Source organism: Puma concolor, chromosome B3 (assembly GCF_028749965.1).
Source record: "Puma concolor isolate L17-30 chromosome B3, mPumCon1.1.hap2, whole genome shotgun sequence".
NCBI classification, from domain to species: Eukaryota; Metazoa; Chordata; class Mammalia; order Carnivora; family Felidae; genus Puma; species Puma concolor.
In genome coordinates, this window is record NC_141672.1 from 94637595 (window position 1) to 94653133 (window position 15539).

The window sequence follows — 15539 nt, forward strand, 5'->3', positions numbered from 1 at the left end:
TTATTAGGCACAGAGAAGCGAATGTCTCATGGTTACACCTTCATGTTCAAAGTATAATTAACAGCAGTTATTTAAAGAGGTCTGCTAAACTTTTAATTCCTACATTGTTTTAAAATTTTTCTCGAGATTTTACTGCATTTATATGAGTCATTAAAATATAGCATTGGAGGAAAAGATGTATAATAAAAGAAAATAGTAGGTTAACATTCTTGTGGTAACTATATGTGTTGTAGAAACAATTTCAACAAAGATTAAAAATCAGAAAGGTATAAAGTTATAAAATATCATATAAGCAAGATTCATAATTGGGTTTTAAATAGTCTTTCATGTATCAAAAAACTATCACTTTAAAATATTTAATCTTTTTTAGGGCAGTAGTTCTGTTACCATCATTTACAATTGCTTTCATTGATTTTTGTTAAATTTCAGTACATTCCAGAGATTTTCTGTTAGCAATAATTTATAAGATAAAGTTTAAGAGAAAAGTAAAGATTATTAGTTTATTATACATTTTCATGGTATGTAATGATTAAGAGCCACTGTCTGGGTTCAAATTTCCCTTCTGCCACTTATTAGCTGAGAGAATCTGGGCAAATTATATAACTTCTCTGTGCTTGGGCTTCTCGATCTGTAAAATGGGAATAACTACAGTACTTGCCTCATAGCCTTGGTGACAAGTAGATGAGTTAGTGCATAGGAGCCTTGGAATAATGCTTTATTATGTGGTATGAGATCAATAAACATTAGCTGTTATCATGATGATTATTATGATAGTAAGTTAGAAATGTAATTCTGGGGAAGAAAAAGCTAAATCCTTTGAATCCAGATATCTTTTTCTACAAAATAAAAAATAAATAGTTTAAACTTCCCATGTTTAATAAGGACTACCCTTGTATTTGTATGTGTAATATGGGTAGGTGGTCTCGGGCTGAGTAAACACGCACATTAATGATTTTAATAACTTCCAATTGAAAAAGAAATAAGAACAAATTGTCATTCTTGGATGATCTACAAAGCTGAGTGAATAACTGACTTATCTTTCTGTGATTCCTTGCAGATATCATGGAAATCAGGACAGTGGCAGTTGGAATTGTGGCAATCAAAGGAGTGGAAAGTGAATACTATCTTGCAATGAATAAGGAAGGAAAACTCTATGCAAAGGTATTGATAATTGATAGCTTAGACTTAATTTTTCTTTTTTTTTTTTTTTAGACTTAATTTTTCAAACTTATTTTTGTCAAAAACATCTTGCCTTTCTGGAAAGGAAAAATGGAACTAATTTTTCTTCAGTCATATAATTTAATGATTTCATTAAAATACTTCATATTCAAGCATTGAGGAAAAAAAAACATTTTCTGCAGGACCTTGGACAAATTGCTTAAGCTCTCTGGGCTTTGGTGTCTTCATTTGTAAAATGAGTTACGTTAACCAACCTCTCAGGATACTGCCAGCTCTGAAATTCCATGTGTGCTTTAGATACTTAAAACCTAAAATTTCCATCTGTCAGTAGTATTAAAGCTCTTTTTGTTAAGGTTCACCCAATCTGCACATTGCTGACATGAAAATTCTTGGGAAAAAAAAAAATTCAGAAGTTTGTTTATCAACATCAGTCTCACAATCGTGGCCTTTGAACTGTGAGCATTCACATTGTTCCCACTTTATTACAATATGAAACACGTAACAGTTCATCCCACCATAATAAAATATAATTGAGTTTCCTTTGTATTCCCATAGTCCAGCACAATACCTGGCACAGGCTAATTACATAATAATCTAGGTTTAATTGAATGAATGAATGAATGAATGGTTGGATGGATGAACAAATTAACTTAAATTCCATCATCACTGCAGGCAGTGTAGTAACAAATGAAGAAAAGTTGTGAAATATGTCCTTCAGCTGAGGGAGGGAGACGCTCTGCTAATTATATCAAATTCTCAGCAGTTAGGGAATGAGTGATTTGGGAATGATATTTGGTAATATCAGAGCTGCTCATTAGGGGGAAACAGCTCCTCATACTAAAGAATTGTAAAAACTGACTGCCAAAAAAAGTTAGATATTTGAAAATGTGTTGCATAACTAAATATGTATCATTTTATCTTTTTAAAAAATTTTAAGATGCCTATTTTTTTTGCAAATATGCTAATCTATATCTAACAAACTGCATTAGGCCAGCTCAAAAAAAAGTCATATATGATTTAATTCTACTAAAGATTACTGCTTACTCTTTGTTTAATTGAGTACCTCTAAAAATCATTTGGATAATGTTGTTTATTATTTTAACAGAAAGAATGCAATGAAGATTGCAACTTCAAAGAATTAATTCTGGAAAACCATTACAATACATATGCATCAGCTAAATGGACACACAGCGGAGGAGAAATGTTTGTTGCTTTAAATCAAAAAGGGGTTCCTGTAAGGGGGAAGAAAACAAAGAAAGAACAAAAAACAGCCCACTTTCTTCCTATGGCAATAACATAATAATATATGGTGTAAAAGAAACCAGTTCCAGCAGGGAGATTTCTTTAAGTGGACTGTTTTCTTTCTTTTCTTTTTTTCTTTTCTTTTCTTCTTTTTTTTTTTTTAAGTAACCAAGAAAGGCTGGAAAACTACTGAAAAACTGATCAAGCTGGACTTGCGCATGTATGTTTATTTTAAGAGACTGCATTAAAGAAAGATTTGAAAAATATACACAAAATCAGATTTAGTAACTAAAAGTTGTAAAAAATTGTAAAGCTGGTTGTACAATCATGATGTTAGTAATAGTAATGTTTTTTCTTAAATTAATTTACCCTTAAGAGTATGTTAGATTTGATTATCTGATAATGATTATTTAAATATTCCTATCTGCTTATAAAATGGCTGCTATAATAATAATAATGCAGATGATGTTATATAAGATATGTCAGACCTAAAGGCTGCTGGAATGATTTGTCAGATAATCAAGCCAACACTAACTATGGAAGATGAGCAGTATCTGAAAGACTTTTTAGTGGCAATTGTAAGCCACTTAAATTCTAATAAGAAAAGAAAGAATATTCTTAAAAATTCTATTATGGAATGGAGTCAAATAAGTAGTTTTACAAAAGTATAGTATTAGAATATGCTTGTACCTATTAACAAGAAGAAAATTCCTAATGCTGCTCATATGGAAAGGGTATTGCTAAAAGGATGTTTTCGAAAATCTTGTATATAAAATAGCAATAATGATGATAATACTGTATTTCATCTCACTTGCCACAAAAATAACATTTTATAATCCCTAAAAGTAAAACTGAGAAATCTTTAAGTTTTGTTTCAAGTAATATAATCTATCTTTTGTATAATTCATATTTGGGAATATGACTTTTAATAATGTTCTTCCCACCAATAATCATGCTTTTTCTCTGTGGTTACAGCATTAAACTCTATTTTAAGTTGTATTTGAACTTTATTGTTTTGTTATTTAAGTTTATGTTATTTATAAAAAAAAAACCTTAATAAGCTGTATCTGTTTCATATGCTTTTAATTCTAAAGCAATAACAAAACCATCTGGCTCAACTACAAGGTTCCCCTCCCTCCCCCCATGACCAATATCAAGTTTAGTACACAGTACTTGGGCCAGCAAATCCTGGATGGCAGACAAAAATGACAGCCTGCAGCAATTCTTACAATAGATGTCTCACAGGGAACAATACAAAAATGTAAAATATGTTTTGCCACATACTGTTGTCAATTACATTGGATGATATAAGTAAAATCACTGCAGATAAAAGGACTTAAAATTGTTAAAGTTAGAATATATTTGAGTTCATGAGTAGAAAAGTGCCATATTTTTAAAATATGCATATTAGAGTTAATAATTTTTCTAATCTAGAAATTTCTGCCATTCAAAATATTGCCACATTGGAAGTTGTTTTCCTTTTAGATGGCAAGAGCACAAAACAGAATATATAGTTAGGGATTTGAGGACCTGAATATCATGAAGGCTTGAGGTCAGGCTACAGAGAATAGGCTTATCAGAAAGATAAATTCTACTTCATACTTCTTCAATTGGCAGATTTGGGTAGCATTGTATGTGTTCACCAATAGGAGGTCAACATTTATCTAAATTAAACTATTGGAATTTTAATCATTGTGATTTTAATTTCAAAATATTTGTCATCAAATTCCTTTATTTTATATAAATATTATCTACTACTACATTAATAGGCAAAAGTTACACAAAAAGGCTAAAGCCGACAGGAACAGATTCATTTGATCTTCTTATGGCTCATCTATATGACCATCTATATGACCAGGTGACAGGAAACTAGAAAGAATTGTCTTTCCTCAGCTAGGGGACATTTATGAATGATATTCTGAACTGTTATCTGATTCAAGGGCCTTGCTAGCCTAGATTCCTCTCCTAGATCAGCCTTCTGTGGCTGGAGTCTTGTGAAAATACCGAGGGCAGAGGAAAACCTATGTTTCTCATATTCGTTTCCTTAGTGCTTAACAGAGCATCTATCCATAATCAGTTTTTTATATGTATTCATTCAATGTTTGAATATTAAAGAAAATTCAGAATGGGACTAATCTTACTTGATTTTTAAAATTAGGGCAAACATGATGATATAGAAATTTGAACAGAAACAGTGTATATACATACAAGACATTAGGACCAAATACTCTTTGTCTATGGATTTATAGTTATAATCAAATCACACAGCAATGCTGAATTAAACAAACCAAATTTAGTGGTAAAGCCAATCTGCTGGTGTTTTTAGAAACACTTTTTAAAAAAATATAATTTATTGTCAAATTGGCTTCCATACAACATCCAGGGCTCATCCCAACAAGTGCCCTCCTCAATGTCCATCACCCACTTTCCCCTCTCCCCTACCCCCCAATAAACCCTCAGTCTGTTCTCTGTATTTAAGAGTCTCTTATGGTTTGCCTTCCTCCCTCTTTAGAAACACTTTTAATTCATTGTTTATACTCTCCTTTTTTTATCATGCAAATTTTAGAAAATAAAATCTGTACTAATTATATACATTTAGAATTCTAGAAGCTTAAAACTGCAAGAGGCCTTAGTCCCTTGTATTCACTTGCAGACCAGGAAACTGAGATTGTGATACATCCAAAGTAGCTGGTTAGGTACAGAGCTGTCACAAAAGTCCAGTCACTTAGCATATGCTTCCCAGTCTTAGATTATTAGCTAGTGGTCTCCTTCTTTAAAAAATTTCTATTGAGATGTTATCTTTATGTTTGCATGCAAATGCAACTTATGTTTTGGCAATTCACTTCATACAGAATAATTAGTCCATGCTGTGATGATGTAACTCAAAAGGAGGAAAGAAATGATGAAATTTCCAATCCTGTTTCCTATTCTACTCTTACATGTATTTATTTACAAATGGAGAGCAGTTATAAACAGAGTAACCTTTTAAAAAATGTTCTTTGAAGGAGAAAATTGGTTAAATACATAGGTTTCCAAGAACAAGGAAGGAAAAAATTAAATGAAAGAATATGAAATGTTAACAAAAGAAATAATAAAAAGATACTTTCAATGCAATTAATAAACTAAAATATTTTATGTAAAAAAAAAGCCATACTATAAATTATCAGCCTTCAAGTTGACTATAAATTGACCTAATGATAAAAGAGAAGAGATACTGGAGATAAATTCTTAGTTTCTATCTCTTAGAGTTTGCTTCTCTGGTTATCTAGAGTGACAAAAAACATACAGATGAGCCACACGACCAGCTGTAGTAAAGCGATTCTATAACCACAAATAAACAAAATCCATGTGTCTCAAAATTTTCTACTGAAATACCAATAGTAGTAGAAGTAGGAAAAGAGAGTCTAAGGAATAATGCAAAGGTAGCACACAAAGTTTCTTGAAAATCTTTTTTCTCTTAAAACTCATGTGCTTTTGCATTTTAATCCATAATACTTTTGTGTTTGCTCTAATATAAAATTCACACGAGTAAGCAAAAGTGATGCATCAGAAAGATGTACAAGGTTTATCATGCAGCTTCATTTACACCACTACCTTAATGCCATAGGCTTGGGCATGAGTAAGACACAAGAGATCCCGTACCTTTCATTATCCAACTTTATGCACAGATGGCACATGGCTACAGGAAACCAAAACTTCATCTAACGTTCACTATGAATAAGAGTGGTATTAAAAATACTAACGACCAGTATGAGTGGTTACTGGTCAATTAGAATATGTCACTGATCTATCAGAATAGACACAGGCCACTGTGACTGACTTGTGGGTACCAGATGATTATCAGCCATGATCATTTCTATGCTCACTCTAAAACAGTTTTCAGAGAATATCTATTAATTGGTGTCTATGGTTCAAGTTATTCATGTGCATCTTACTATGAAATAGTTCATTAAAACTTATAACTGTTTCAGCATTGTTGTCAGGCTACTCTTTATCCTACTTCTATATTTATTCAACAAAGCTGCTGCTTCCAATGAGGCTGGTGTTCCTTCAGGCCCACATGTGTTCCCACTCATCCTCTAACTTTGAATAGTTTGTTAAGAAAATTCACTTTCTCTCCAGTTGAGGAGACATGACAAGAAGCAAGAAATAATAAAGTCCTGGTCTCTTACCCAAATCCCTGTATTTACTCTCCCCTGAGAAGATGCCTCTCATATTTTCCTTTTACTTCCTGATAATTATGTGGTTCCAGTTTCCAAATCATCATCATTGAACTTATGAGAACCTGTGCAAATTTATTTTCTTTAACATCATCAGAACTTTTGAAATATCATCAGAACAATTTTGAAATATCATCAGAACAATTGAAATATGAGATGAATAGCAACATTTAGCTTGAAGATGGCAGGACTTTCTCTTGAAAAATACAGCCACATGTTAGTTATATATTGTTATATAACAAATTATCATAAAACTTAGTGGCTTAAAACAGCAAATATTTATTATCTCATAATTTATGTGGTCAGGAACCTGGACATGGTTTAGCTAGGTGTCTCTAGGTAGAGTCTCTCAGAAAGCTACAATCAAGGTGTTCACCAGAACTGTGGACATATCTCAAAACTCAATTTAGAGAGGGATCCACCTTAGGTCCTTGAAGAGGACCTTAGGTCCTCACTGGTTGTTGGCTCAAAACATCACTTCCTCACCACATAAGCCTTTTCACAGCACTATCTAAAACATGGCAGTTTGTTTTCCACAAAGGAATCAGAGAGTGAGTGAGTGCCCAAAATGGAAGCCACAGTATTTTTATATATAACCTAATCTTGAAAATGATTTCAAGATTTTCTACCTATACAAGGGAAAGGAATTACACAAAGGCATAAGTACCAAAAAGCAGGGATCATTGGAGGCCATCTTTTTTTTGTTGTTGTTTTTTAACGTTTATTTATTTTTGAGACAGAGAGAGACAGAGCATGAACAGGGGAAGGCCAGAGAGAGAGGGAGACACAGAATCTGAAACAGGCTGCAGGTTCTGAGCCATCAGCACAGAGCCGGACGCGGGGCTCGAACTCACGGACCGCGAGATCATGACCTGAGCCGAAGTTGGAGGCTTAACCGACTGAGCTACCCAGGCGCCCCATCATTGGAGGCCATCTTAAAGGCTGCCTAACACAAATAATAAATGGGATGTTTTTAAGGTTCCTGCCACAAGACAGGATTCGTTAGGGCCTAATAAGAGTATTTCATGGCTTTCCTTGGTGAGCTATTCAGCAGAGAGAGATGAAGCAGGTATATTCTCTTTGGCAACACTTTTGATACTTCCGTGAGGGATATTGTATGGTCCATTCGTACAAGGATAATTGAGAAAAGGTTGGAACCACATAATTAATTTGAGTTGCGCCTCCTTAGAATTCCTAATATAGCTCGAAAACTAACAATATCACTTTACCTCTATATGAAGGAAATGACTAAGCCCTCAGACTCAACCTGAAGATAATCCTCCCCTCCACTTCTCTACCTCAAGAGAGTAAGATCATATACGTGGTTGAAATTTCTTGAGCCACAGTGAGTTTTATCGTAGAAGGTGGAGGCAATCAGTCACAAGCTGCCTGTGAGGATAAGACCTAAAAATACTTGAAAAACAATCGATTTTAATGCTAAATGCATATTGGAATCACCTGGGATTTTTTTTTTTTTTTTTTTAAATAATGAGGCCTAGGCCCAGCCCAGGCCAATTGCACCAGTATTTCTGGGTTGGGGCACAGGCAAGGGTATTTTTAAAGCTCCTCAGAAGATTCTAATATACCTATGCATTTGAGAACCAATTAGCTAAATGGGGTGGTGGGGGTGAGGGTGGGGGTGGGGAAGGAAACCCCTTCAGGAACTATACCGGATCTTTATCTTTGTTGCTTCCTGAAACACTCTGAAAAGCCTTATGTTGCTTCCCATCTAATTCTCTATTTTTCAATATGATTTCAAAGTCTGCAGTGCTTCTTGGATCCCTGGTTTCCCTAGATGCCTCTATATTTTTGCTATTCACACTGAAGCTAAAAGGAAATGCAAGCACTAGAAAGACAGCTACAACTGTTTTGCTTTCGACCGATTATGGAGTATAAAGCACACAAAGGGCACCCCAACATACACCATAGTCCTTTTTCAAACAGAGCAGCCACAGTGATTCTGTTAACTTATATTTTAGATCATGCAATTCCTCTGTTCAAAACTGCAATTGTTTTCCATATTATTCAGGATAGAAATCAAAGTTCTTAGAGTTGCCTATGGAGTGGCAATGGAAAAAGTGAGTGATTGAAAACTTAAGATGTTAAATTAGGTATGGGCAAGACAACAGGAAAAAATAATAACAATCTACAATTATGCACTCAGACTGCTCGGCAAATATCGTTGAATTCTCAGTCCATTTTAAAGAAACTCAAACTGGACACTGTTGACAGTATTTAATGGGTATGATAATTATTAGAATCATGCTCAGAGGAAAGCCCATAGCCTCACATAAAAACTGATAAATGAATGCACATTGTTATGTTTGAAGTAAACAAAATATTGAAGGTGTGCATATATCAATTTAACAAAATTTTCCTATTAATCAACCAGTTCATGGATCTCACAGGCCGTCTACTTTTACTCTTCCTTAACTGATCTATTGTTGGTTATTTTGGTTGTTTCAAACTTTTCACTAACGTAAATATGAATTTCTTGGTATATACTTCTTTATAATTCTGATTATTTTCTTAATATGATTATAGGAAATAAAATTATTATATTAAAAAATCCTTTAAAAATGCAAATTGAGAGACACCTGGGTGGCTTAGTCAGTTTGGCTCAGGTCATGATCTCAAGGTCCGTGGTTTCGAGCCCCGTGTAGGGCTCTGTGCTGACAGCTCAAAGCCTGGAGCCTGTTTCAGATTCTGTGTCTCCTTCTCTCTCTGCCTCTTCCCCGCTCGCACTCTATCTCTCTCTCAAATATAAATAAACATTAAAAAAATAAAATACAAATTGAAAAACATTTTCAGAAAGCTTTTTCCAAATATATATTCTGACCAACAGTGCATGAGAGAAGATAAATGTTCTCTTTAATATTTACACTCAAAATATAGTCAGCTTTTATTCTTGTCTCTACTTCCCTTTAACCTATCACCAAAACCCAACTAACTTATTTTTCAACATCTTTAGATTCACCTCTTTCAAAACCATGTTTTATTCACGCCAGTGACTAAATCCCTCAGTTGTATTCAAATTCTTGTTATTCACTTCACCTTAGCTTGGCATTTCCATGTCACTCAATAAAGTATGTTAATGTGCTTCATAATACAATGAGGATCCACTGTTTTTTTATGCTCTCCAGCACCTTTGACCACTACCACCAAACAGCAAACCAACATATCTAGGGGAGGCATTTGCCAGTCACCCTATGGCAGACCATGGAAGATTATCTTAAAAGCTAAATTAGTAATTAGAAAATTGCTTGGCAAGCATGGCATCAAAGCAAAGGAAGGTAAAATGGTTTTGAAAGATACATTATCCAAATTATCATAAAATCTAATTCACAATGATCAAATCTGAATACTTCTGTAAAAACACAGCCAGTTTCCGAATCTTTAGGCTGCGTCTATTTTGTGCCACATGTTGTTTTCCTCACTTTTGTTCATATAGTCTTTCTCCACACAGTATGAAATGCAACCAATAATAATACAATAATACAATTTATTAAATTACTACCATATTGGGAGCTTATATCTCTGGCCATTTTATTAGTGTTTTGGGGCTTCCTCTCTCTTCAGCCATGAAAATTTCTTGGTTTTCTTTCAATATTGTATAATGAAAAACATAATGCCAAGATTTTACTGGCTTAATTCTCAGGAAACTATTTTATTTCCAAGTTGTTTTTTTTTAATTTTTTTTATTGTCCATAGGCATTCTGAGAGTAAAGAGGTAGCAGATTGACAGAGGTACAAATTAAAGTTCAAGTAGCTAATCCATTGGGCTATTACTATTTCTGTAACATGTCATGGGACATGGCATTTGCTAAATATCAACTATTACTTGTCTATAGAGGAACTACTATGTTTCTTTTCTTTTTTTTATCTTCCCAAGCACTAAGTACAATGATGCACACATAATTACTTAAAAGTTACATGTTGACTGAATATAAGGATTTTTTTGGTGCATATAGTTTAAACTACAGTTTATAAAAATTCATGAATATGTTAGTTTTTTAACTGTGAAGTCCAGATAAGAGAAAAATTGGGCTTAAAAACTAGGAGAGAGGTATAAAAATAGCATTTCAAAAATGATCTTCATCTGAGTATAAAAGGTTATATGGTGTTCTACCACAATAAGAGAGGTGAACATTAAAACTTTAGTCTTGTAAATAATCTAACAATACACTGTTTAAGGGCAGCTGGCTTGTAAATACCGACTCATTCCAGATACTGAAATTCTATAACTGCTTACATTCCAGTCCTAAAAAGGGAGATAATGCTTTTCTGTTTGGAAGGCAAATTTTAACTATCTGTTGTCTATTTCATTAAAAACAAAAACAGAACATTTTGTTAGTTTAAAACTTTGAAGAAAAGTTAAGCTCACATGACAATAAGCATCTCAAATTCTCAAGAGGAAATTATGGTTTAAATATGTTTTGGAGGAGCGTCTGGGTGGCTCAGTCAGTTAATAAGCATCTGACTCTTGATTTCATCTGAGGTCATGATCTCACAGTTTTGTGGGACTGAGCCCCACATCAAGTCAGCCTGGGCCCTGCTTGGGATTCTCTCTCTCCCTCTCTCTCTGCCCCTCCCGCCCTCTCAAGTGAATAAATACATTTTTAAAAAGCTAAATAAATATGTTTTGGATTAGAAGCAGCAATTCTGAGATAGCATTATACATAAAGCATAGGTTATTGTATTTATTAAAAGTCATATATATGCATACATGAGTATATATACACTCATGTTTTACCCCATTTCTGCCCTTCACCTGCCTTAGCATTCCTCCAGCACACAGATTAACATATTTATACACACAAGACACACATACACAAGATACACACACACACACACGACTATAAAGGGGGAAGAGCTCTAAAATAATATATGTAAGCCACCAGTCTCTATTGCTAATTCTACCTCAATAGTAAACAACCGTTTTGGAAGATTATTCAACACCTAAAGATGTAAGTAATAGAGTAATAAAATGTTAGAGAAGGGGAATAGAGAAATCATATATTCCAATCACGTCATTTTTTTTTCAGGTGGAAACGTAAGGCCCAGAAAAGTTACATTACATAATCAAGAAATTCAAGTCTTTTATGTGAAAGGTAAATACATGAGAGCTGAAGAACCATTAGTAACTGTAGAAATCTCCAAACAAAACATGCTTATGACCTAGTAAATAAATTATCCGAGTCTTTTGTTTACGGGGTTCTACACAGTGATTACTAATTCCAGCTTGGAGAGAAGCAATACAGAAACTATAAAACTGCAACCAGGATACAGTAGCTCTCAAATGCCATGGGGCAAGCCCCTTTGCAGTGATTTCCTGTAGGGCAGTGGCCATCAAGCTTTTTGGTCTCAGGGCACTTTTATACACTTAAGAATAATTGAAGACACCAAAGAACTTTTGTTTATAAGGATTTTGTATCTATCAGCATTTCTTACAACAGATATTAAAACTGAGAAATCTTGAACACTAGTTCATTAATAAACCCATTTCACGTTAATATAAATAGCATTTTTAGAAAAGATAACTATTTTATTTTTTAAGTTTTTACTTAAATTTCAATTGTTAACATACAGTGTAACATTAGTTTCAGGTGTATAAAATATGGTGATTCAACACTTCTATACATCACCCGATATGGGGCTCGAACTCATGAACCAAGTGATCATGACCTGAAACGAAGTTGGACGCTTAACTGACTGAGCCAGCCAGGTGCCCCTAAAACCACATTTTAAAAATCCATGCATTGGTCATTTGAAAAATATTGATTCAGTGAGTTATGCAGATATTCTAGATGTTGACACATTTCTTTATATGATATAAAAAAATCACATTTGTTAACACCACTGACTCATTAGGCAGTCTTTAAGCTTCGGAAAACTGTCAAGATCATGGTGATTGATATATGCAAATTATCCCAAATTTTTCTTTGATACTCAAATTGTATTATCTCAAATTGTATTATAGGCCACAACATAAGCATTCCATATATAAGGATTACTACACTATTATTTAAGTTAATTCCTGTAGTAGAGACACTTATCTGTCCTTCAAAATGCATAGATCCACCTTCTATAGTACAATGCTGTTACTATGTAGCAGCTTCCTAGTCAGAGTGTTTTTGTTTTGTTTTGTTTTGGTTTTGTTTTGTTTTAATTTGCCAACCCTCCTTACATCTATATATAGCCATGGCTTATTCTCACCAATAGTATCTGATTGGAAGTGATGTGGGTGACTTCCAAGCCAAAACTTTTTAAAATTGGGGTATAAGTGATATTACATATTAGTTTCAAGTGTACAATGTAATGATTTGATATTTTTATATATTGCAAAATGATCACCACAATAAGTCTGGTTAATATCCATCACCACATATGTCACATTTTTTTTCTTGCAATGAGAACTTTCAAGAGCCATTCTTCTACCTAGTTTCAAATATGTAATACAGCATTATTAACCAAATTGCCATGTTGCACATTACATTCCCATGACATATTCATTTAAAAAAATTTGTTTGACGTTTATTAATTTTTAAGAGACAGAGAGAGAGAGAGAGAGAGAGAGAGACAGAGTGTGAGTGGGGGAGGGGCAGAGAGAGAGTGAGATACAGAATCCGAAGCAGGCTCCAGGCTCTGAGCTGTCAGCACAGAGCCCAACGCGGGGCTCGAACTCAAACTGAGATCATGACCTGCGCCAAAGTCGGATGCTTAACTGACTCAGCCACCCAGGCACCCCAACATATTCATTTTATAACTGGAAATTTATATAACTTTAGTCGAGACTTTTAAAATTGTGTGCCTACTCCTCCTATAATCTCCTGATGCAGATTAATTCTAATGACTGTGCAGCTGTATAGGCTGGTGACCCCAGAAGATGAAAGTGGTCTGGATCTCTGAGATCTTCCTCTCTATGTGGAAGAGAGGTACTCATTGACCACTAACTGATATAAAAATTCAAGAAGATAGCTTTATTTTTAAAAAAAATTTTTTTTTCAACGTTTATTTATTTATTTTTTTTGGGACAGAGAGAGACAGAGCATGAACAGGGGAGGGGCAGAGAGAGAGGGAGACACAGAATCGGAAACAGGCTCCAGGCTCCGAGCCATCAGCCCAGAGCCTGACGCGGGGCTCGAACTCACGGACCGCGAGATCGTGACCTGGCTGAAGTCGGACGCCTAACCGACTGGCCACCCAGGCACCCCAAGAAGATAGCTTTAAAAGCAGGCTAGGCGGGGCGCCTGGGTGGCGCAGTCGGTTAAGCGTCCGACTTCAGCCAGGTCACGATCTCGCGGTCCGTGAGTTCGAGCCCCGCGTCAGGCTCTGGGCTGATGGCTCGGAGCCTGGAGCCTGTTTCCGATTCTGTGTCTCCCTCTCTCTCTGCCCCTCCCCTGTTCATGCTCTGTCTCTCTCTGTCCCAAAAAAAATAAATAAATAAACGTTGAAAAAAAAATTAAAAAAAATAAAAGCAGGCTAGGGCCCTAGGAAAATATAAGAGCCTCAAAGTTCAAATAAACACATAGATTTGAACAAAGTTCTACCTTAAACATATTTCCTGATAGTCACAATCTAAGCAGAAGTTTACAGAAAAAAACTACTTTGTAAAATAAAGAACAAAATAAACCCCTTTTAAGAAATTCTTGACTTTTTGAAAATACAACTGCCTTTTAGTTCCCCTGCCAAAAACATTGGTGCATAACAAGAGTATTAGAAGTTCCAACCCTTTGCTGTCATTGTATTTCTGGACCACTTTGGCCCCAGAATGTGGCTTTCTGATTCCCCAAACCATTGCTTGCTATTTCTAGAGAAATCCATATACAAAATGTGGAAACAAGTGAATTCCGCACCCTTCCCCCAGTCTTTTGCTCTCTTTCTGCCCCTTCTACTATCATATCTCCCTGCTTCCTTCTTACCTATTAAAATTTGATCCCAGGAAAGGATCTAAAAAACTCATTCATATTAGTCATGAAGGATTAAGGCTATGGCAACTCTTATAAGTTACAACCCTTATCTTATGATGACAATTTTAAGCCTTAATGTATTCATAAGCTTGTAAAATTAAATGGCTGAGAGGAAGCATGTGAGGTGGCTAAGAGTTCAGAGTCTAGGCAAGATTTCCTGGAAATGAATTCATATTCCATTACTTATCAGTTTTGTGACCTTGCATAAGTTATTACTTAATTTCTTATGTTTTAGTTTTCTCACTTTATAGGTGATAATAAAAGTGACCAGCCACATAAGAATATTACTAATAAGGCTCTACAAAGTTAACACATGTTATCAAGTACACACTTCAAATGGAAGATTTACACAAGTTTAAGATAAAGTATTAAATTTTAATTTTGAGCAGTATATGAAAGGAAACACTCATTAAGTCTCTAACCTACCCTACCAGACTTAGGTCTCATCCAGAAACAGAAAAATCAAGTCATGTTTTAGAGTCAAATATAACAAGTATTTTACTAGGGGCTAGTAAAATATATGATACATTTTATCAAGATTTCCTATTATTAAAATCAAGTGTGTTTGAAATAAATATTTATTTGTATTTCAAATGAAAATAATTATTAGAAATACAGTAAACAAGCTCTTTCAAGCATTGTAATTCACCACCTAGAATCTTCATTAAAATTTTTTTAATGTTTATTTATTTTGGGGAGAGAGAGACAGAGACAAATCTGAAGCAGGCTCCAGGCTCTCCGAGCTGTCAGCTCAGAGTGCAACATGGTCAAAAGTACTGGTAAAAAAAGCTTCTGCACAGAGAAGCAATCAGCAAAACTAAAAGGCAACCAATGGAATGGGAGAAAATATTTGCAAATGACATATCAGATAAAGGGTTAGTATCCAAAATCTATAAAGAACTTATCAAACTCAACACCCAAAAACCAA

General features: G+C 34.5%; 2 protein-coding genes across 7 annotated transcripts in view; one reads left to right on the forward strand and one right to left on the reverse strand.

Moving 5' to 3' along the window:
- FGF7 (fibroblast growth factor 7) overlaps positions 1–3426 on the forward strand; it is a 57471-nt gene extending 54045 nt beyond the window's left edge. For both annotated transcript variants that reach the window (XM_086710641.1, XM_025918645.2), the window contains exons 3-4: positions 1058–1161; positions 2285–3426. In XM_086710641.1, coding sequence (XP_086566767.1) covers positions 1058–1161; positions 2285–2479 — 299 coding nt within the window. In that variant the 3' untranslated portion in view covers positions 2480–3426. The remainder of the gene's footprint in view (positions 1–1057; positions 1162–2284) is intronic.
- Positions 1–15539, reverse strand: part of FAM227B (family with sequence similarity 227 member B) — a 206083-nt gene that overhangs the window by 127451 nt on the left and 63093 nt on the right. The gene's annotated exons all lie outside the window — the stretch shown is intronic.